We start from the raw sequence: 24,792 nt of genomic DNA, 5'->3' as shown, positions 1-24,792 counted from the left end.
CAAAATAACTTCTTTAATTTAAAAATGATGTCTAAAAATAATATTTGAGAGGTCAAAAACATCTATCATATATGCCAATGAGTGCTTATCACTACAAGAAATTTACCTTTTGCTGATGATCAATTTATGATAGTAGAATTTCAATTTCTTCCATAAAAAAGTGTTCTAGATTATAGCAACTGCTTATACTTATTATTTACATTTATCCTGTTACAGATGATGACAAAAACATTTGTAAAAGGTTCTGCTATTTAAATTTTATTTCCAGCTCCGTCTGTGTGTGTGTGTGTGTGTGTGTTTTGTGTGTATTTCTCAGAAAACGTTAATACTTGTGGGTATTATGTTTATATTATTAAAATTTATGCTGAATTTGCTGTTTATATGAAAGATCAGATCTAGTTAAACACATTTCTATGTACTTCTCTGGAAATTTCTGAAAACAAACCAAAACTAGGAAGAAGGTAACAACACAATAAATGTACTTTAGAATTTAAATATATCAGCCAGGCTATCCCAGTAACTCAGGAGACTGAGAAAGGAGGATCATGAATTCAAAACCAGCCTTAGCAACTCTGTGAGACCATCAGCAATTTAGTGAAAGTCTGTCTCAAAATAAAAAATAAAAGAGATTAGAGATGTAGCTCAGGGGATAAAGCACCCCTGGGTTCTATTCCAGTAGGAATCCCCCAAAGAAAAGGCAATAAAAGAATTTAAATAAATTAATTGTGGCAAGGTACGTTATAAAGATGAATGGAACAAACCACTTGCCTTTAAACTCTGCATATTCATATTCTCATTACATTACAAGATTTTTGCTCGCATTATTTCCTAATTTCTCTCTTACTGAATACATATATAGCTATATATTATGATGAATGTAGGAAAATTATGTTTAAAAGAAACTTTAAACAAAACAGACATTTGAAATAATGCAACCAACATACTTTCTTGTGTGCAATGCATACATTTTATATAAGATTTGCTACAGAAATAATAAAACTAACAAAAGTGCAATAAGAATTACTTTGGGTGGGGGCATAAAGGCATAATCTTACCATTTTTGCTTTAAATGTTTGGCTGCTGCCATTGCACTAAGGTTGTATTTTTTCCTTCTTTCCTTTGACCTTTCAGTTTCTTTTACCCTTCTTTCCTAACCCAGAAAGCAGATGTGGGAAGAAATTGGTTCCTCTGTGAAATTTTCTTCCGGTCACAATCATCCAGATTCACTCAGTTCTCAAGATGCTGTGCTAGGCATTGTGAAAATTAATACTTCATGTTCATATGTTTAAACCTTATTCATCTTTTAAAAAGTTTGCTTATTTATTTCCTCCTAAGGGCCCACACACAATGGGGAAATTGCTTGAAGACAGACTGGTGTGATAGGTTCTTTTGACATTTCTGAAAGAGGCCCTGAATTTAACTTAGGTTTTCTTTTTTCCTGTCTTAAGCTTTAGAAATGTGAAAATTGGCAGGAACATCTTAAAGTGGCTCTGCATGGAAGGTGAATGTAGTGACCTCTAAACTGATGAACTGCACGAGTGTGCACACACACCCTTGTCCACACGCACCACTAACAACACGTCTCCTTTCCTTTCTGAGAGGAAACTTTGAAGATTTGTTTTTATAGGAGGCTGTGCTTGCAAAGTATGAATAAAAGAAACATCTCTACTGCTCAACGACCCTAACTCGTGTGTCTCTTGCCAACGCTGATTTGCTGCACCAGAGGGACAATGTTCCCCAGGATCACGCAGCTCTGAGGACGTTCAGCTCAGACAGAAAGGCTCTAGACTGTAGCTAAAACTTTCATGCGTCCAGATATTTACAGTTCGAAGGGCCTCCCTGTTTTTGGTGATAAAGGAGAAAATCATTTCTCCACAGAGCATTTGGATTTAGCAAAACAAACATGATGTGCACAGCTACGTCTCCCAAGCCTTTGATGTTTTCAATAGGATGATGGAGTGTCCGCATGGTTTGTCAGACTTGGAGGCTTGAACTCTTAAAATCTTTCTGTCCACAAAACCCGGGTAACCACTCCACATACCACCTGCTGGGAATTCATTCTTTTTCTTTCTTCTTTCTTCTTTCTTCTTCCTTCTCCTTCTCCTTCTCCTTTCTTCTTCTTCTCTCGGTCGTCTAGGCAAGTTGCAAGAAATGATTAACGCTTAAGATATGCCGCTGGCATATCAGCAGACCCAAGGTGGTATAGACACCAAGAACCGAGCAAGGCCGGGGGCACCCCAGAAGTGTCGTCTCCCAAGCGACTGTGCGTATCTCTCTATTTAAAAGCCCCCAGATTCCCTTGGATTTCTTCTATCCCCAAACCTCACTCCTGCGCCCCTGGACACCCTTTCACCTTCTCCTCTCCTCTCACGCCCCCAAATCAAACATCCTTTCCCTCGGTGGAGTTGGGGGTGTCTACTCTTCGGAGAAGGGACGCCTAAGGGTTAATGATGAGAGTCAGCGGCCAGGTGGGGCGCCCACACCGGTCCCTGACCCCGGTGGGCGTCGGAGGTGAGGGGGCGCTGTTCGGGCAGCAGCGCGCCGGGTGACGGGCGGGAGAGCTGCCAGGGTGACGAGAGGCCGGCCCGAGTGGGGGCCGCTCCGCCGCAGCCGCCGCCACCGCCGCCGCCGCCGCTGTGATGCGAAGCCGGTGCTGCGCCGGGCGGTGGAGTCAGAGCCGGGGCGCGGGAGCACGAGCTGCAACATCAGCACCAGCGGCGGCGGCGGCGGCACCTGCACCAGCTCCCGGGCCCCACGCTGCGCTCTCCGCCCCGCCGCGCCCGGAGCCGCCGCCCCGCGCTCTCTATGGACGTCAAAGCGGCCCCCAACGGGGTGGCCACCATCGAGGACCGCATCCTGCGGATCACCGGCTACTATGGCTATTACCCGGGTTACTCCAGTCAGAAAAGTAAGACGCCGCGGGGCCGCCCTGCGCGAGGCGCGGATGGGAGGTGGGCGCGCAGGGGTGCCACCCGGGTGCTGGAGGGCGAGGGGTCCTGATACTTGCAGCCCTGCCTGTGGTGTCACCGGCACCCTCCTGGCCTCGGGACCACTGGGACGAAAAGTATGTCTGCTGTCCTCGGTGCTGAACCTTGAGGAGCGACGGGGCTCCGGCGGTTTGCGCCCAGGAGTTTGGGAACAGTCGCAGTCTTGGGGGCGGAGGTGCGGAGAGGACCTGGCAAGCTCTCGTGATCGCCGTTGGCCGGCTCGCCCCTGGCTGATTTACGCCTGGAGGAGGCTAACATGGCTGTTCAATTAGCGGCCGGTCAGCCCTGGGGCTACACTCCCCGAAAGGCCCTACTGGGTGCCAGGGTGCGCACGGGGCGCTGGGGACGCAGACTGTGGAGAGACTTGGGGGTGGAGCTGGCGGGGGCGACCGACCCAGACGTGGGTCCCCACGCCGGCTGGTTCAGCTTGTTCACTCCGGGCTGTTGAGACGTTGCCAGCGCGGGAATTATTATCTATACAACGTTTGGGGGAGGTTCTGAACTCCGGGTAAAGATAAGAACCTGCTCGGGTCCCCGAGTCTTGAAGCTCTGAGCGAGGGACCCATCCATGCAAACGGCAGGGGGTGGGTGAGAGAGGGAGGCACGACACGGCCACCCGCCCCCGCCGCACGTCGTGGCCACCTCTGAGCCCTAGGAGGTTCTGTTCTGTACCAGCTTTCTTCCGGTTAAGCGAGGTCATGCGGCGCGGATGCTCTCACGTTTCAGGAGTTTTTTGTGTGTAGCGGGTGGGGGGCGATGAGGGGCTCAGTGCTGGCAATCCCCTTCCCCCAGCACACAAACCCACTGGCTGTATTTGCTGGGATTAGTTCTGCCAGGCTCCGAGATGAAGATCTTTTTCCTCTGAACTGGGGGAGTAGCTGCGGTTTAATTTCCATGCAGGTGGGATTTCGCTTTTTCTTTATCAGTGCATTTCTGTCGCAATAGATGAGCTTAATTGATGTTTTTACTGTTATTTTTAACCAGAAGCCTGGGAAGCTCCTAGACGCATTTCTGATTGGTATTTTTCTGTGACATTTTGGTGTGGCATCAACATTACATGTTCTGTGAAACTGTGGACTCACGCAAATCCTGACACATAGAGGAGAAAACAGTTTATTTTTCATGTAACTTTCTATGCCCACTCTTGAATAATCAAGAGTTTTATTCCATGGGCCATTCTCACACAGCTATTTTCTAGTTTAATATTTCATTTGGTTTCAGGAAAGGCCTATCTGCTTTGGATGGCTTCTGTCTAGCTGTTTTTAGCAGTAGAGGCTTACATTATTCATTTTCCATACAAAAGTAATTATATAGTGCTAGAATTTTCTGGAAAGAAAATAACACGCTGTGGAGAGCTCTTTGAAGCCTTTGTACTACAGCCTCAAACCCCCCTCCCATTGGCAAAGGGTGTCTTCTTTAACCCTAGAAATTTAAGTGAAAACATTAATATATCTTGTGGAAATTGCTTGAATCTCACCTTTGAATATTTTAATTAGGAACCATCGAATTTTGGTCACCAAGAGAATGTAGAATTTGTAAAATTACAAGACTTAGGGTGATTTATTATTATAATTTTTATGACAATGGAATTTTAGTTAACGAAGAACAAACCAGAAAGAATGCTGGAAAAGTGACATTTTAGATAAGGACATGTTCATATTATATTTTTGTACTTGCTCAAATAGCTGCACATGTTTCATTTGCAATACAATAACAGGACAAAAAAGGAAAGAACATTGACCAAGGCTGTAACTGGAAGCTAAAAGGAATAAAGATGCATTTGGCACGGTTATTTGTGAGGTACACTTGCCTAAATTCAGGCCACAGAGTTCAAACAGTGAAGGCAGAGACTCTCACAAGAACAGAGAATTAAGGGATAGTCAAATAATTCTCAGGATATTCGTGCTTTCAGAGGCAGAAGAGAGATTGCCATTTTGCACAATGGGAGACTGGGAGAGGAGAGAGCTGGAAGAGGGCCAGGCAACCAAGCACCATGAAATAATCCTGCCCTTAATGCAGGCTTCAACTAGTAAACAAACACATTGAAGCAAACCAGTGCAATATGGTCAATTGATTTAGCTGTTACCAGGAATGAGCAACAGCTTGGAGAAGGTCTGGAGCAATATATTTAGGAATAAGCTAGAGTGGCAGATATATAATATGTGAAGGCAAGGTGACATTTCCACTTCCTGACTGATCACATATGAGACCTTCAGGAGGGATGACTTCTTGGTGTTGGTATCATTTACCTTTTGGAGGTAGGTGGGGAATCATGTCTGAGAAAGTGCACTGGAGACCGGCCTCATGACAGTGCCTCTTGCTGCCAAGCTTGTTACTTGTCCAGAACAAATTATAGTCGTCAGACTGAAGAATAAAGAAATCTAATAGAATTCAGAGAAATGGAGGAAATTTTATGGGCTAATCAGCTACTTTTATAATTTAGCAAGCAGTTATTGAGCATGAGTATAGATATAAGAATCATAGTACAAAGATGATCAAAGCATAGTGGCTTGGTCCTGAGTTACTTGTAGTCTGGAAGAGAAATAGATTAATTTGCTCAACATGTGTTAGTTGAGCACTTCCTATATTCCAGGAATACATTAGTGAACAAAACAGATGAAAGTATTTTCCATTTTAGAGTTCAGATTCTAGTGGGAAGAAACAAAATAATAAACAGTTTTATTTTCAAAGTGATACATGGTGTTTTAAAAAATTGCTACAGGATAGACAGGATAAAAATTCTGGGGGTTAGATATTGTCACAATTTTAAATAGGGTAGTCAGGTGAGGCCTTATTGAGGAAGTAACAATTGAGCCAAGACCTGAAGGATGTGAAGGTGTTAGTCATGTGGATGTCAGAAGGAAGGCATTCCTAGTAGTGGGATCAGCCAGTGCCAAGCTCTGAGGTACAGTATATCTGGCGCACCAGAGACAGAACAGGGAAGCTGATGTGGTGGAGCAGAATAAACCACGGGGGGAGTGACTGGAGATGAGGTTATTGAGGATACAAGGGCCCAGATAAAGTCAGGTCTTGTAGGTCACCTTAAGTCGTGGGGCTTGTACTCTGAATGGAATGGGAGCCTTTGCAGGGTTTTGCAAGAAGAGTATTATCACTTCAATTAATTTTCTAAAGGATCAGTCTGACTGCTTTATTGGACCAGGGGTGGAAATGCCTACTTAGAATGCCATTGCAGTAACCTGGGTGAGAGAAGATGTTGGTGTGATCCAGGGTGGTAGCAGTGGAGGTGGTGATAGGTGGTCAGATTCTGTATGTATTTGAACTTAAAGTCAATAGCGTTTCTTGATGGACTGGATACAGCATTGGCAAGAAAGAGGAATGAAAATGAATCCCTGTTTTCTTGTTTGACCAAGTTTGAGTTGCTCTTGGTAGAAATGTGGAAGGCTTCAAGGTAGAAAAGTTAGGCAGCAGGGGACAGAAGATAAGGATAATGTGGAAATGTTGACTGTATTGGGGATGTAGAGTAAGCTTGGAGTTTGGAGATGTCTGATTGGAGATATACATTAGGAATTTGCCAAAATTTGGATGGTAGTTAAGGCTGGGTGAAATCACCAATGAACAAATGTGTGTAGAGAAGAGAACAAGGACTGAACCCTGGGACAGTCTGACTTTAAGAGGTTTGGAAGAAGAGGAGAAAATATTGACAGAGATCAAGAAAGATCCCACAGGGTGGTAGGGGTAAAATGAGGAGTGTGATGCTCTGAAGCTGGTGAAGAAAAGGGATTAACTGAATCTAGTGGTGTTTAAAAGTCAAGTGCAGTAACGCCTGATAACTGAGCTTGAGTTTGGAAATCGAGGGTCAGTGATGATCTTGACAAGAACATTGGTGAAAGCGGGTAAGTGGGATGACAGGTATTAGAATGTATATAAAATATAATTGGGGAGAAATTGAGAACTAAGTATGAATGGCTCTTCAAGGATTTTTAAACAAAAAGTGCACAGAGGAACAGAAGAAATGAAGGTAGTAGGGCTAACAAATTTTTTTTTTCTCTTAAAGATGGGAGAAATAACCATGTTTGCATGTAAAGGAGGATGATTCAATATAAAATTAAAATTAATGATGTTGGAGAAAGGATATGGAACCTAGTGCACTAGAGAAGGGACATGGCTCTAGATAGGAACATGGATAGAGAAAAAGTGTGTGTGTCAACCTCTGAAAGTTGAGTAACTGAGATGGGAGAGTCTGTTGAGGTTCTCTTCTGTTTTTTTTCAGCTTTCTCCAAATAGGAAGCAAAGTTGTCAACCGAGGGTGAGAGGATGGGGGAGGAGATGGCAAAGATTGGAGGAGAAAAAGGTGTATATATTTAAAAACAAAAGGGGAGAGGAAATGGGCTGGGAAAAAAACAAAGCTTCTCTGGCAACCTTAAGGGCTCACTAGAGTTTCTGGTCACAAATTTAAAGTAAAACTGATCAACAGGATGATTTATTCATTGACATAGCAAAGACATGGAGCAAGTGGAGAGAAGGATTTAACCAAAGTTGGGGATTATTCTATGAGTGTAATAAAATAATAGGGGCAAAGGAATTGTATATACAGAAGGCATTGTTATAATGATTGACCGTGGGATTTAAACTTGGTATAAGCAGAGTAACAGGAAATCAAGGTAGTTAGGGACAGTGGAAAGGTGATAGGATTGAGAGTTTGGAAGTCTCAGTAGGATCAAAGACTTGTGGAAGTTAGCTGGAAATATAGGAGATGGTGATCGGGTAGAGAGTTGTTAGGATAAGAAATTCATTTCCATAAATCATGAGAAGGGATAAATTCATTTGTTTTACTAGATTCTTTACTGATATTTTTTAGTGTGCCTTTTTGTGTGTGTGTGTTTGTATAGGAGGCAGTGTAATGAATTAAACCCTAGTGGTAAACATCGGTAACGATTATGTGGTGGTTTTCTATTGGTAGCTGCAAATTTGTAGTAAAACTTTCTCCTCTTTCTCTGGTACTTGCTCTGACCATCTCCTTTCCAAGAAAGAACTCTACTCCCTTTTAGAAGAAAGGAATTTGTGCTCATCATAAAGAAATTTTAAAAGTTTATGGTGATGTTAGTAAGCAAACCAACCTAAGTTGAACACTACCCAATATATACATGAATCAAAACAGCCCATTGTACCTCCTAAATATATACAAATAGTATGTGTCAACCAAAAAATGAACTCTACCCACTTCTGTTCTTTTGCCGGCTACGTCTGATGATGGCTGTTATGTGTAGCATTTCCCAAAGTTCCACTCTCTGCTTGCCCCGAGTGAGCTCATTCAATCCCACAGCTTCATCATCTTTATGTGTCTATATTTCTCTTTTCAATTTTTCTAAACTCAGACTCATGTTTAAGTTTCCTGCTTGCATTCCTACCTGAATGTCCTCTAGACGTATCACACATTAAACCAAATTCATCATTCTAACCCTAAGACATGTCCTTTCCTTTTTCTTTTGTTTTCTCACTTTGGAAGTCTGTATCTCACCAGTTGCCCAAGCCAGAAAATCTGGAGTTATCCTCAACCTCTGCTCTTTCCTCTTGTTTTGTTTTCAGTTAACAAGTCCTCTCTCCCCCAACTTTCCATCCCTCCTGTCACTTTATTAATTTTATCCATCACATCTTATGCCCAGTCTCAAGTCTTTCCAATCCCATAGTCATACATTAATAACATTTACTTCCTTAAAGTGCAAATCTCTTCATTTCACATTCGTTTGTGAAAACCTGGAATAACTTTTCATTTTCTGTAAAATAAAGTCCACACTCACCAGCATGCCACAATCTGAGCCCAGCTTACATTATTCTATTTTAGCACACACGTCCCTTCTCATCCATAATTGCCAAATGATGTGTGCTTAATGAAGAAAATCTGAAAGGCAGGAACACAAAGAGAGATTAAAGCAAAAGTATTCAAAATATTACCACTCAGAGGTGATTAGTGTTAACAGTTTTGTATATATTATTTCAGCCTTTTTATATCCATAGACTTATGCACATGATTTTTATTTTTTAACCTGTCTCTCATTGGTCTATGTATTTTAATAACAGTTTTAATGGATGCATAATCTTTCATACAAGCAACCACCTTACTCTATGTAACCAACCACTAGTGGTTGGATTTTTTAACTCAACTCTTCTTTCTAATCTCATATCCCATATGGTCTCCATATACTCTGGCCATAGTCTTATCAGCAAGCAGTTCATTATTTTAATGACATTATAGTCTCCATGTTTTGTGCCAAAATTCTCCCTCTCTCTTTGTCTCCTTCTCTCTATGGAAAGCTCCTGTTTATCTGTAAAGGCTCAGTTTAAATGTGCTGTCCTCTGCAAAGCTTCTGATTGCCCTGGGCTGGGTTAAGCCTCCACTTGTGCTCCTGTAACTCTGTGAACTCACCTTGGATCCAACACTTAGCACATAATTTTAGGCTGTTTGCCTTGCACAAGACTGTCTGACCCACAGAGTGTGGGAAGGGCAAGGACTGATTGCTATCTGTTTTCACTTTAGGCAAAATATCTGGTTCATTTTGGTGCCCAGTCAAGTTTGTTATACTAATGAATGAATGATTTCAGTTTCTTTTATAGAAATTAGAGACTTAATTACTTTCACAGAGAAAAATAAAGATTATGTGGACTAATGACTGGAGGGAGAGAGAAAAATTACCAGCAATGAATGAATCCAACAAATGATCCTACTCAGATGGTATTTTATGATCATTTCACCTCACTGGTTGTAATTTTTGTTGTTATGTGTCCTTATTTTCTTCTTAAGATTTTCTGTGTTTGAATGAGAGGAAAAAAGTCTTAATTTCTTTTTTTTTTAATTTTATTTTTACAGACTGCATCTTGATTCCTTGTACACAAATGGGGTACATCTTTTCATTTCTATGGTTGTACACAATGTAGATTCACACCATTTGTGTAATCATACATGAACATAGGGTGATGATGTCTGTCTCGTTCCACCATCTTTCCTTCTCCTGCCCCCTCCCCACCTCATTTCCCTCTACACAATCCAAAGTTCTTCCATTTTCTCTTACTCCCCTGAAAAAGCAATTTTTAAGAATGCAAAGTAGTATAAATTTATTAGAACCATAAGAAAGGAAAAGTGGTTTTGTTGCCTCTCTCTTTTTTAATGATTACGATTGGTCTTCATGGCACAATATTAATATAACTCTTAGGCTAACTGGAGTAAATTATAATTGTAGTCCAGTATAGCAAAATTTATGCAATGTATATTTATTCTTATACATAGTCTATATATGTCCTGAAAATAAACTTCATGCTTCTTTATACATATTAGGTAGTGTTTTATAAACAGTTATAAATAAGAATCATGATTACATAGTATTGAGTAGTTTTTTTGTAATTTAGTTTTAAATTAGGACATATAAGGGCTATGTTGATACCAAATATCATTGTATCTATTATGGATGTTTTTGCAATGTTTATTCTGATGTGTATTTTGCATTTAAAGTATACATTTATAGTAATCTGGATATTTGTATTATAAGCTACTACTGCTAGCTAACACATGGGTTTACATTAAGTTTCAGATATACTTTCTCTGGAGGACTGGGGTACACCTTAGTGGTAGAGCACTTGCCCAGTATGCATGAAGCCCTGGGTTTAATCCGTAGCTCTGGAAAAATATTATATATTTTTCAATAGCTTGCCTAAGAGACCTGACTTGAGACCTTGAGGTCTAGTGCAAAGGCCACAAACTGACAACAGGCGACTGGAGTCTATACTTCTGCTCTGCTACTTGCCAAGAAAAGTTAAATTTGCACAAGTAACTTAACCTCTCAGATCAACAGTTTTGTTTCTGAAAAATAGGAATGATAACAGTTGTTCCACAGATAGTTGGGAGTATTATGTAAGATGATGTATATTGAGTGTCTGGTATCATGCCCAGTTCAATGTATAAAAGTTGTTACAATTATGAGGAAACCAATTGAATTAGTTGCATGGCTTCAAAGAACCTCATTCACTTTTCCTTGTAAGTGAAATGGTTTGCTACTTATTTCCCTTTATAACTAACATTGCATTTTGAATTGTTTTTAAAAATTGCTGTTATAGAAATTGTAGAGACAGTTTACAAAGTTCAGTTTTTTTTTTTTTTTTTTTTTTTTTTTTTTTTTTTGGTGGGGGGGATGTTGCCTTTCCCTGTTTATCAATTTCTGGCTTGCCTACTGGTGTAACCACAAGGGGCAGTCCTCCTGGATTACCACTAGGGATAGATTTTTTTTTTTTAATTTTTTTAATTTTTAATTTTTTTTATTTTTACAAACTGCATTTTGATTTTTGATTCATTGTACACAAATGGGGTACATCTTTTCGTTTCTATGGTTGTGCACGATGTAGAGCCATACCATTCATGTAATCTTACATGTACATAGGGTAATGATGTCTGTCTCATTCCACCATCTTTCATACCACCCAACCTAGTTGCCCTTCAACAGATGAAAGGATAGATTATTTTAAATGGATTGGAGGTAATTTGTCATGAGGCTATTCCAACCAAATAGGCTTATTTAAGGAAAAGAGATAAATCTAGATCCATTGAGAAAGAGGATGGATCTGCAGATATGCAGGAGAGGGGAGAAGTGGAATCCATTGGAAGATGTGTAGCATGGAGTGGGTGGGGGTAAAGACAGGATAAGGAGGGCAAACAGGAGGAGAAGTGTTGACTGAGAGTCAATTTGGGAATGGTCTGTTGGAAGCAGTATTGTTCTTTCCATATGTAAAATGTTAATGGGACAGTTCTTTTTTGGCTATTTATATGGCAGCAAACATAACAGACAGGCTGTTTTATGTTCTACTTTAAAAAATAAATCATGGTGTTATAAACACATTTACATATTTCTACAGTCTTTGGAGTTAGAGTTTGATAAAGTTTTTTAATAAAGTATTTAATTACTTATAGACACAGAGGAATAAAAAGAAAAGAATAATTTTGTCACTCCAGCACAATGTTGTTATTTTGATTTTTTCCCAATCTTCCTAAAGCAGATAGTACTTCATTTCTTTTTTTTTTTTTTTGCGGTGCTGGGGATCAAATCCAGGGCCTGGTGCTTGCAAGGCAAGCACTCTACAAACTGAGCTATCTCCCCAACCCAGTACTTCATTTCTTGAATGTTGAAAAATATAAATGATAGTGTAGCCATAATAGTGATGCACATACACTTTTGTGCCCTGCTTTCCACCCTCCCTGCCTTAACATTCAGGGTGAGCATTTCTCAATTATTTGCAATGATCTGCTTTGAGGCTGGAATTGAATTCTTTCAGAGATCTTGGCTTATGGAATTTGGGAAAGCTGGTGCTTAGTTGTTTGAGACTTAAGCAAAATGGAGAGACCTGAAGTGTTAGTGATGGCTTGTGTTCTAGTCACAGGATTTTACTTGAACGAGCTTAAGCAAAAGGCAAGGTCTTGACAGGATCCTGGGAGTCTCTCATGGGTTGTAAGGGCAGGGATAGTCTGGTGTAAGCTGGAATCAGGTCCTGGAATGTTGTGGGGGAAACAGGAAGCCTCCCTCTCTTTTTTTTCTGTTGTGCATTCTCCATTCTTGTCCTGCGACAGGCTGGCTTTCTCTATTTCCTTGTCCAAATGGTCAAAAATAGTCACCGCCAGCAGTTCCAGTGTTTACATGTCCTCTATTCAAGAGAGCAGACAGATTGAGCAAGAATCTCTCACTTCTAAATCCAGATTCCTAGGGAAAGCGACTCTTTGACCCAGTTTATGTCACATGCATACTCTTGATCTTATTGATCCTAGTGGTTTGGGGTCAGGTCAAGTTACTCAATCTTGGCTGCCTGTGGCTGTCTCCCGTAACCTTAACGACTGTGGAGTAAGGGTGGCTTCCATAGGAAAGGAGCAGTTGGCTGAAAAGTCAACTTAATAACTATTTGGTTCACAGAGCTTTATATCAAATCATAGGCTTCAATCAAGACCCAATCTATTTTTTCTTATAGTTCAGATAACCCTTAGAGTAGATCTAGACAATATTTAGTGAGGTTATAGGTACAGTATAATCTTACAGGGTAAGAAAATCCAGCTCTCTGTTTAGAGTATAAGTCTCTGGAGAGTTTTGTTTAAGAGTTCCCAGGTAGTACTGCATACTGCTTTTTAAGCTTTATTGAAGTACCACTGGTTACATCAAATTTGGGAGACATTTCTTTTTCTAGGTCAGAGAGGGCAACAAACCAGTTCCTTCAGACTCAATGCACAGTAATTGAGGATGACATTTAACATTGTACATTTTAAACAGGGATTGAAAATTACACTATTCTGCAGTCTGGGATTTGCTATATTTAGACCTGGACTAGTGCCAAGATGGCATTAGTGAGGTGTCAATAATGCTTTTATGGTCTCAAAAACCAGACATACTACAAATTCTTTTTGCCTTGTGAAAGCTGAGGTTCTAAGGTTGTTAAATCTTGCATTATTTTGCTGTTGGTACCTTACTAAACTCAAGTCATGAGACTTCGGTATTTATCCTGTGATTTTGTTCACACCCATGTTTAATTACAGGCATTCTAGAGGAAAGATTCAGACCAAGGAAGTCGGGAGTCCTTTGGAGCACCACCTTTCCTGCTGGCATTATGGTGGCAGGTGATATGCACATTCTAAGGCAGTGATAAGCACATTTAAAACGACATTATTATTCCCTGAGGCCTTTTACAGCAAATATACTTGGAAGTTGGTCACCTTTTATTTCCTCCTAATTTTTTAAAAAACTGGGAGTACCTGAAGCTGCACTGCTCATCTTGCTCTTTCTAGTTCACATCCCCTCAGCAGTCATGGGAGATCCTTTAAAAGCATGAAATGAATCATGCCATTCCTCTGGTTAAAGTCACCTCTGGCTTCTCTATGTCTTTGGAAAACTATAAAACTCTGAATGCAGCTCACAGGTTCCTGCATGGTCTGATTCTTAAGCTGGTCCCCTCTTCCATGCCCTGATTGTGCGTGGGTCATGCTGGCACTCACTCCAAATCCTCTCACTCCTCTGGGCCCATGAACACGTTCTTCCCTCTTTCTGGTGCAGTTACCTGGCTGGCTGCTCCTCCTCTGTCAGGTCTCATATTAAGAGTCATCCTCTCAGAGAGGCCTTTCCCAGCTTTGCATCTCTATCATCTCATCTGCTTTTCCTTTGTGGTACTTACTGCAGTCTGCAATTACAATTTATGTTCATTTTTTTGACTGTTTAATATTTTTCCTGCTCACTAGACTCTTAGTTCCCTAAGGGTAGGAATGGATCCATTTTGTTCAGCACTGTGTGTCTACCACAAAGAACAGGACCTGTGTACTCCATATATTTTTGATGAGTGAGTGATTAAGCCTTGTTAAAGTTTTCTAAAAGACTTTTTTTCCCAAAAATAAACTTTTCATTTGAAATATTTTTAGATATACAGAAAAGTTGCAAAGACAATACAGAGTTCCTGCCTACCCCTCCCTCACTTTCCCCCATTGTTAACACTTGGTACATCATGGTTCATGTGTCACAACTAAGAAACCAACATCAGTATGTTGCTGTTAATTAAATTTCAGACTTTATTTGGATTTTACCAGTTTTTCCATTAATGTTCTCTTTTTGTTCCAGGACCAATCTGGGGTCCCCATTGTTATGTCTCTTGAGTAGGCTTTCAATGCATTGAACTTGAAAAAAATAATTTCAATTTTATAGGAATTTCCTGGAAGATATTTTAGGGCTTGAATCAGCTCAGACTGAAAGTGTAACTACTAGTTTTCAAGGTGACATAGGATTAAATTCATGCTAGAAGTGACCTATGATGTGCCATGGTAATTACAAACCATCTTAGAGGCAATTCTGTAGTGTGTAGGACACCAGGGTTCTGGTTTTAACATTTCTATTGTTTAACAATTTGGGGACATTGGAATATTTGAAAATATAGGTAAAGCTATGAACTACCCATTTTCCTCCAAAAGTACATATATATCAAAATTTTGTGCAGTTTCTTTCATTACACTAGAGATTTACTTCACAGGAACAGACTGTAAAATAATTCCTTTGAATTTTATCTGTTTATGTTATAATAATGTGTGCAAAATTTAATACTAACACTTGGAAAAATGGAAATCAATCAAATTTGTAAAATAAAAGTGATTTTGGTTTTATTCACAAGTAAATTTTAGTGAGAAAATGCTGGTGGTTTGGATTGAGTAAGAAGCTAAACTTTTGAAGTGGTCTTAGGCATGTCGATGCACAGTTCATCTTTAACATCCAGTTCCCTTCAATTCAATGAAATCTTAACACTGTTTAAAAACTCTGACTCAGAAGGATATGAGGTCAAAAGTAAAATTAGAAATCTTATAGCTTATTTTGCTATGATAAGATGGATCTGTATCAAGAAACACCAAATTTCTCGAAGGCTCTTCAAGTTGAATTAATGTCACCTCATTTCATTTGTGTTCAAGTCAATGAAATTATCTTTGAGGCAAGGTCTGTGCCACCCATATTGTCTTTGTCAGGAAGGAAAGGATGATTTGAAGTCCATACAAGCAGAATTGGCTTTCAAATGGTTTGCGTGCAGAGACATTTGATGACATGTCTTCATTCTGGGTTGTTATTTTTCTGAGAAGCTGTGTTTCCAGAAGAACTTGTGGTTTTTCAGCTGCATTATAATGGTGACTGCCAAGCTCTGAATGCAAAAATGTATCCTTCTCATATCTATAAAGTAAGCAAGCTATGAATCATCTTCTCACTGAATTATCCTACTAGTGGGCTTCTCTTTTCTCTCAAAGGTGATACAACCATCCTTTCAACTATCATTCAAAGATTTCAAGTCGTAGTTTCTGTAAACACAGCTTCCAGGTAGTAAAGGAGACTCCCACATTCTGTTCACTTTTCTTGATAAAGAAAATTCTGGAGAAGATGGTAATTTGGACTTTGACTCTGATGGAGTTCACTTGCAAGGCAAAAGACAAGGTTTTTTGCAGGATCATTGACAGTATTTCAGGTGCTACACATGCTGATGATGTTTGAGGCAGCAAGTTGCCTGATGTGAAAAGCCAGTTTCATCACCAAAGCAGTACAACCTACTTTCCTCCCCAAGTATAGTTTTGCTTGGCATTGCAACTTTCCATGTTTTTCTAAAAGGTTCGCAGAATAGGCCTTCTCCTTCAGTGACATTCACATATTCACATGCAAAATCAGGAGTCAGAAGCCTTGTCAGGTACCCAGTTATTTTCTGAAGGGACATAGCAGAGCTGCTGGTATTGCTAATATTTATATCAAAATTATGGCAAATGAGCAAGTTCGGGGAAAGGATTTTATTCAATAAAGACACTGCTTCCATTTTTATCTCCTGCTCCAGAACACAAGCCAGTTTATCCTTTTCCAAGATGTACCGGTTCCCCAAATTCCCTCAGGTGTGGGTTTATTCTGTTGCTTCACAATCAGTTAGCTATGCTTTTGACTGCAAGTGAAGTAACTCAACTTATATTGGCTCTAGCAATAAAGAAGTTTATTCTTTTACATAACAGTTCATCAGTGGGGTTTCTGATGTAATGGTTTATGCTATAATGAAGGATCCAGGTTCTAGTCTTTTCACTTCTTGTTAACCATATCTATGTGTGGTACTTCGCAAAAGATTTTCTTAACTCTAAAATCTTCTATGAAGTTTCTCACTTGAGATATCTTTATAGTTTTAATAGCTCTCTTGTTTTGTGAACATTTGTTTTAAAAGTATGACATCTTGTTCTTGTTTTATGGATATAATAACTTTTCTTATCTACCTGAGGATCTTAATATATTTTTTGAAGTTTCCTTCTCCCGAATGGGTTATTTCGTACAATTGCTTTTTTAAAAAAAATATTATTAGCCAATAATATTGGATGTTTTGTGATTTTTTTTCTTGTCTGCTTTTATTCTAGGGTGGAGGACTTCAGAACGGTTTGGAATCTGTGAGAATGATTGGGGTGGTCAAGAACTATTAAGAATCTGTGATTTTGCCATGTTTTCAAGTTAACAAATTTGTTTGCTACCGTTTTATGGGTGCTGACAGAAGTTATGAGATTCCCAGGTCAGATTCAAAGGCCTTCTCCTCTTACAATCCAGCAAATAGCATGAACTTCATGTTCATGTTGTTTCTCTTGCTTCCAACATTCCACAGGGACAAAATGGGGCAAATAAGGTGAATTCTCAATACACTGAAGGTTTATGTCACAGCTGAGGAATCCTGAGTTTAGGAAATCCCAATCAGTTATAATGGCCTACAGGCAAGCCTGCTCAACCTTTGAGATGTTAGCAAACAATCCTACCTTTTGTTCTAGAGTGAGACTTTTTCTCTTCGTTCCAAACCTATTCACTATACAAGTTCTTGAAAAGACAGCCCAGAACAAAAATCCATCAGTGCCCTTACAAGATATGCAAAAATGCAAGACACCCATGGAGAATTGTCTCCCAATAGTCCTATTATGACTTTTTTATTGTGAAACAACTGGGCTGTTCCCTTGGGAATATTTACTGTTATTTTCTTAAAATCTCTTTCCCTGGATCACCAAACACATTTCTAATCTTCTGACAGACCACCTGCAATCTGGGAACCAAGTAGGAAAGAAGCCTGGGAGTCTCAGTGAGCAGCATATGTAGACAGGTTCACTTATTGTTCTGTGGTTTTGGTGTGGTACCCCAAGTCTTCAAATATGCTTGGTGATCCTGTAGACTTCTGTTTGAGCCTCTCCAGAGGATTAACCTGTGGCACTTGCAGAGTGAAGAGGGGCATGGAGTGAGGGTGAGGATTCCAGAGACATCTGGGTTTCTTAGACTTAACAGAGACTTGCTTTTAGACTTGCTGTTCTCTCTTAGTAGTAACTAGTGCCACAATTCAGGAGGCTTTGAAAAGGTCTTTGTTGTAAATTGAACTAATTTCCATTTTTCTGTCTTCAGCTTAGGTTTCAGTTTTGTCAAGCTTGACAAGTCATTTATTACTTTCTAGCATCTAAAATTCTATAATCATCTTCTCTCCTGATCCTCCCATTCTTGTGGATTTATACTTTTTAAAAATTCATTTTGTTGCAATTTTGGTGGAATTCCCTGAGTGAGCAAATACAAACGTGTGTATTCATTCTGCCCTCTTTACCAGAATCGTGTATTTTCTATTTCTATTCTTTGAAATCTTCCAACATGAACTAGATTTACTGTAAACCAAGATAAATGGCATATTCATAGTGGCAGAGTACTTTATCTTTATTTCCTTCAGAGGGAAGTTATTTTAGATACCACAACAAGAGAGAAAATACTATTACATCTTGATCTCAGTGTTGGTTACACAGAGACATTGGCTTCATGAAATGTCATCAAGCCGTATCCTCATGGTGTGTGCACTTCTCTTTAGGCACACTATGTTATGATAAAAGTTTACATTAAAAATTGTATCTTACATGACTAAATATTATAGCATCTTGGTTCATTTTACTCTTATTTATAATAAAATCTTAATTTGACATAATAAAGTATTTTTTAAACTTTCAAAGTAACAGAAGATAAGGAATTAACTTTGTGCATATTTCCCTGTTCAATAACCACCCTCCCTCAAATCCACCCCTAATTCTCTCCCTGTATGAGTTAAGTGATTCTAAAATACTTTTCTGCACACTAGAACCATCTGGGAATTCAAAAAATATCCCAATGCCCAGGATGCGTCCCACTGAGACCCAGACATCAGTACTTTTTAAAGCTCTGGAGAAGTTTCCAGTGAGCAGTCAAAATTATTATCAAGGGTCTATGGTGGTGCTTTTCAAACTGTCTGATTATTCAGCCAACTGGTTTTCTTTGTTGTTGTTTAAATTTTCAATTCCTCATAGATCAAAGGTCTGGAAAAATCAGGGAAAATGAAATGTTGGGGGAAAAAAGTCACATACTAAAATATAATAGTGGTGTCAAGTTGCTATAAAGTTTTTCAGCTTAATTTCAATTTCTGTATTTGTCACAGACTAGTAATATTTCATGACCAGGATCAGTCTGTAGCGCACACTTTGAGTAGCACTGGCTGGGGAATGATTTTTCCCTTTCTTAGCACAGTTGGGGTATCTGTATTCTTTCCTTGCTATCTTTTTGGAGATGCATGACAGTTTGGGTATGTCCTTTAGTGGGAATTTCCACCCACTCTCAAAAGCCCACTTGATACATTTTATTCCACTTGGATGAATTTCTGGGTTCTCAAAGTATGGGATGAAAATCATTGTTAATAACTCATAAACTTGTTTGAGATTTTCCAAGTGTTGTTTCCCATCAGCTGTATTAATTCAGGAAAAAATTTTGACTACGAAAGTCTTAGCATGAGATTTCATGTATATGTGTAGTGTTTCTAATCTGTAAATTATGCACATAAATTTAGAGAAAAATTCATTGAACTCTCAGGAACAAAAATTCATTATACTTTCAGTGATTTTGCACCTAATGCTAGCATGCAATGAAAACTGTCCTGTGACTTGGGCTGGAATCTCCAAAGGACAGGTCGAGTTTTACTCAGAGGCTTGTGGGGGCCGTCTGTTGTTTGTAGGACTGAATTAGAGGAATGGTCTGTAGTAATCTACTCACCCTAGACACTGGGTCCAATATTGTGGCAACACGGAAATTTACCTAAGTGGAAGGAATCATGTTAAGTTTATGAAGTTTGTAGTGGAGGAAGAAGAGTGGAATGGTTGGGACCCTCATCTCCGGAGGAGCTTGGAATGACTCAGAATGAGTGTTCTGGTGTGGACATGTTACCTTTCCCTTTGGGGGCTTATTTTGATAATGGTGCAGCTGGGTTCTAGTTGAAGCAGTTTATCTGATTGCCTGGTCTATGACATCTCTGTTTCTTCTTTTCTAAATACTGGTTTACCTCTTTCACAGAGGATGACAGCCTCCTAGGGAACCAACGGCTGCTCCAGATGTTATTAGTTCTACTCTGTCCCTTGTGCAGTCTTTAATAAAGATGTCTTCAATGGTGTTCCAAACCTTTCCCAATCCGGTTTGGTTACTTGACAAAGGAAGAAAACTGAAGGCAAAGTATATTGTTTCAAATTCTATCTTGTTTAAACTTTTATAATCAATGTAAAACTCACGCGATGTAGAACTCCAACACATTCAACATCTGGCACAGAAAGCTTACCATAGAAGAAAATCAGGAATGGAATCTCAATTTATGCTATAAGTTAGCAAAGAGTTAATTTTCCCCAAAATTATACCCAAATACATACTATATACAGTCATAGTGGGATTGTAACTAATGTAAGCAGAACTGTTTGCAGAATAATCTTTGAAGATTGAATAAAGATTAAATGTTTATGGTACCTAAAACAAATGTAATAAAAGAAAATGCAAGAGTCTTAACTCATCATAGCACACGAAGGATTTAGAGTGTGAATTCAGAATAATTCTACCACCACTCTCTGACAGTTGTGTGCATTTTACACTTTATGAGGCAATAGCATTAAAACTCACAGCCTGTGAAGTGGGTGTTATCACCCTGTTAGAGAAAAAGAAATTGAGGCTCAGAGAGGTGGCCTGGCATGACTACCAAGTTTCAAGACTAGAATTTGAACCCAGAGCTATCTGCTTCCCAAACCCACACACTCCACTAGAGTAACAAAAATTCTAAGTGGTAAATTTGGAACCAGCCATGGCTCAAGTCTTCTACCCCTTCCTCCTAATGTCTGAGAGGAATGTTACCAAATTCCACTTTGATTTTAGCAGAGTGCAATGCCCAGCTCTGGTAAAGGGCTTACCTCAGGAACTAAGTCAGGCTTTTCCCTCTGAGTATGAATATTACTTTAACTGGATGCTGTGCCTGAAGACTTTTTCTGGAATGAAGAGGAAAGATTGAACAAGATGCCTTGAAATTGTATGTGTGTGTGTGTGTGTGTGTGTGTGTGTGTGTGTGTGTAAGGGGGCAGGGGAGACAGAGAGAGAATAGACTGGGGAGACAGACAGAGACAGACAAAGAAAAAGATTCAGACACTTCCGCTAGTAACCAAACGTCCAGCTGGTATCTGGAATCTCATGCTTTTCTAGGGAAGGAGGAAGGTAGTGATAAGACAGGACAAGAACTGTCCTCTCTTGACCACTGTTTGATTCTCCCTCAAGGCTCCTGGGTGTCTCAAGGGCTCCCCTGGTCACACTGTTCCCAGAAGGCAACTTTTCCAGTGAGAGGATTCTCTACTCCCTACATCCACAAACGAAAAATAAGTCTGTGAAGGGGGCAGAAGAGAGCAAGTTGTCTATTCCTGTGGCCAAGTATAGATACTTGTATTTTTAAGTCATTTGCACCCAGCACTGTAGAATGGGATAGAATTTGTGGAATTACAGTCAGGCATTGGTCTTTGCCATCCATGCTTCCTCTAATATCTAATGATATTTCTCTAGTTGTGATTTAAGTCACTGAAGTAATGATAGTAGTGTTGCTGATGTTCTCTTCAGAAGAAGGAGTCCAATATCACTTTCGTGTTGACTCTGTGGGGCCTGTGGTCTTGTCCTTTCTTATTCACATTACTGAGACTTCTGTTGGCCTTGACTCAGGCCACTATCAGTGGCCTCGGAATGCAAGTGTGGCTTAGCCATGCCTTATTCCAGCTGGGGCTGGGGGTCCTTGGCTTCTCTTCCATGCTAATTAAGCCACGCTTGTTTCTGGCACTTCTGGGTGGATGTCTTTGGCTGGGACTTTCAAAGTTTATCAACTGTGGCATTAATACGTCAGTAGAGTTTAAAAAACGTTACCTAACTTATACATATGCTTAGTGGGTAGCCATTTACTTTCTAAGACGAATTATTTCTACCCATTCTCATCTTCAATCAAGTTTGAACACAAAGTTTCTGATTATTAGATGGAAACCAAAACCAAAATCTGAATTTAAGAGAAGATATCAGGAGGTTATAACATCCCGCAGAGGTACTGAAATTGTTTTGCGGTTTTGAGGATGCTGCAGGAATATCATATTCTCATTCTACTGGGAATCTGACAAATAAAAAGTACAAATTCAGTTTAATTTTTTTTTTTAATAAAATTAAGAGAACTGTTCTGAATGCATTAGGAACAAGCCCAAATGGGAATAAGACATGCTTCAGAACCTTTCTACTCCAGCCTTTTAATCTCTTTTTCAGTTGTTCTGTTCTGTTATTAGTTTAGGCATGGTAATTCTTTTTTTTCTTTTCTTTTCTTTTTCTGTTCCTCACAATATGCAGATACTCCCAACTTGTTGAGACGATTTAGGGCAGAGAGAGATCTGGCCCTGCCTGATGCTTGGCCAAGTAGAAATAACGATACTCCTCCCTAATATCTCTAGGACTAACCCTTTCTGGCACCAATCCAAATGGATTGTCAGTGGAGGTCATGTTGCCCTCCACTCACCTGCCTGAGGAGAGATAGCACTCCTCTGAATATTCAGAGTTCTGGCAGGACACAGCTACACATCCAAATTTTTTAAAAAATTAGAGGAGAATATGAGTAGAAGAAGCAAGTCCCTGAACACAGGAAAGAGAGAGGATTGTGCAGAAAGGCTCCTGACGGCACCTGTGCTGGGAGAGGAAGTCTACAGCCTGCTGTGACGTCACTTTGAGGTACAAACACCTCATTATCCTCTCTCTCTCTCCCATTTCCTGCAGGTGGGTGCTGTCCACTGGCCAAACACCATGGAAGCCAAAGAGCAAGGGGTCCCGTAGTTGGAGTCCCTGTAGCTCAGCTTCTGGGTCACAGAGTCAGATGGAGAAGATTGGGGTTTGGTCTGGAGAGGCAAATAGAAGGTCTCCAGCACTCCACTAAGGGACATATCTTCTAATAGGTTTAGTTGTCTTGACTCTCTGTTCCATTTCAGAATGCCCTTTTCTGGGAGAAATTAAAAATTTCCTCACTTAACTGTTATGAACTGATACATGAGGTAGGACATGAAAATGTGAAGTAAAATATATTTTGTATTCTGTCAGCCATGATGTTTGTTTCCTACTAGAGTGTTTATCACTCTTTTTTAACTTTGCTATTTGTCCACCTTTCTCATACTACCAACATAAAGAGCATATAGTTCAGTATTTCTGTTTTAGACAGAGGAGAGAAATAATTCATAAGTAGAACTATCTATTGTGAAGAAATTGTTTTAACCAGAAAATAGATCATTGCTTCTAAAATCTGATGGGGCACAATAACTTAGTGTTCTAAAGATTTCCTTGGTTTTGTTCCCAAATATCATAATACTTAACATTCAGCAGACAAAAAAGTTTAAGTATTTAACTGAACTTTTATTGTAGCTTTTCATTCTTTTTGTGTAGACTCATTTATGGATCTCCCAGGATAACAGAAGAGATCTTGTACAATGTGGTAACTATTTGGAACACTCTTCTTGGCCTTTAGTTCCTGTGGATTTCTAATCTCTATCTCTGGATTCAAGCATTTGACATTCACTGACTCTGTACCTTTTGGAGAACAGGAGTGGGTAAAACCACAATAAACCAGTGGCTTCCAGGGTCAGTGTCCTGCAAGCCTGTCAGAGATCTGGTTCTGATCTTATACCCTGTTCAAGTACAGGGTCCTGCATTTTTCCATTTGACTAAGCCACTTTGGTACCACGTTGTTGGTGAGTGAATCTGAGTTTCTAAGACAACACTGGGGTTTCCACTTACCTCACTGCCTCATACCTTTGGGACTGGTTCTTTGCCTTAATCTCTGAATCAGGTTTTAGGACTAGAGAGACTTGTGAATGAATTCCAACCCCTTTTGTCTAAGCTCTGTTATCTACTGCAGATTTTTCAGAACACAGATTGCCTCCCATCACCTAAGACTCAAACCTTCCCCTCCATCTCTTGCACAGTCCTGTGTTCCAGCTGTTGTCCAGGTTTTGGCCATCCTTGGACAGCATGGTCTAATTGAAAGGCTAGTAACAGATAAGATTGCTCAATGGTAGTTGAACTCATCCAGACAAAGGTATCTCTCTCTTGTTTACCAAGCTACCCTGAGTGCCTGAAAGTTAAATCTTATTTTGAAAAAATGGAAAAGGAATAAATGAAATCGTGGATTAGATGAGAGATTCTAATCTAAGATTATATGTGAGGGTTGCTGTGCCTTTTTCTGAGAAGTTTCATATGTTCCTCAGATTCTCAGAAGTACCCATGGCCCTCAAAAGACTAATAACTACAGGCTTAAAATGCACAGGCAAGAAAGGAACCTATGATTTGCTATTTTTTTTTCCCAGATGACATTTTATTTTATTTTATGTTTTTTAATTTTTTACAGACTGCATTTTGGTTCATTGTACACAAATGGGGTACATCATTTCGTTTCTATGGTTGTACACTATGCAGATTCATACCATTCATTTAATCATACATGTACATAGGGTAATGATGTCTGTCTCAGTTCACCATTTTTCATACTCCCTCCCTCTCATTTCCCTCTGCATAATCTAAAGTTCCCCCATTCTTCTCTCATCCCCTAAGCCCCCACCTCCATTATATATCATCATCCAGTAATCAGGGAAAACATTCGGTCTTTGGTTTTTTGGTATTGGCTTATTTCACTTAACTATTTTGAAGAATTTATTCTTTTAGGATATTTTGGCATTTTGTAGACATATATTGAAAGATATGTATACCAAATGGCACTCAGGTGGCTTGCACGAGTTAGGGTTTCCAACTGGGGATTAATGGTGAGGCAGTCTGATAATTGACCCTCAGCTCCATGAAATGAATGAGGAGGAGAGGACTCAGATTTCGAAGCCTAGACCTTTGGGAATCAGAGTCAAAGTCATTTCCTCGAAGCCTCATTCTTGTGTTTTCATAACTACAGCTTGGACTTTATTCCCTCTCCAGAAAACCTAATTCTCTGA

At 39.7% G+C, this 24,792-nt stretch overlaps 1 protein-coding gene across 1 annotated transcript in view; it reads left to right on the top strand.

Annotated features, from left to right (window-relative positions):
- The first annotated feature begins 2,793 nt into the window (after positions 1-2,793).
- Slc35f4 (solute carrier family 35 member F4) overlaps positions 2,794-24,792 on the top strand; it is a 229,240-nt gene continuing 207,241 nt past the window's right edge. Inside the window, exon 1 of the mRNA XM_047540955.1 lies at positions 2,794-2,908. Coding sequence (XP_047396911.1) covers positions 2,806-2,908 — 103 coding nt within the window. The 5' untranslated portion in view covers positions 2,794-2,805. The remainder of the gene's footprint in view (positions 2,909-24,792) is intronic.

Source organism: Sciurus carolinensis, chromosome 2, assembly GCF_902686445.1.
Source record: "Sciurus carolinensis chromosome 2, mSciCar1.2, whole genome shotgun sequence".
Taxonomy (NCBI): Eukaryota; Metazoa; Chordata; class Mammalia; order Rodentia; family Sciuridae; genus Sciurus; species Sciurus carolinensis.
This window is presented reverse-complemented; position numbering and strand designations above follow the sequence as displayed.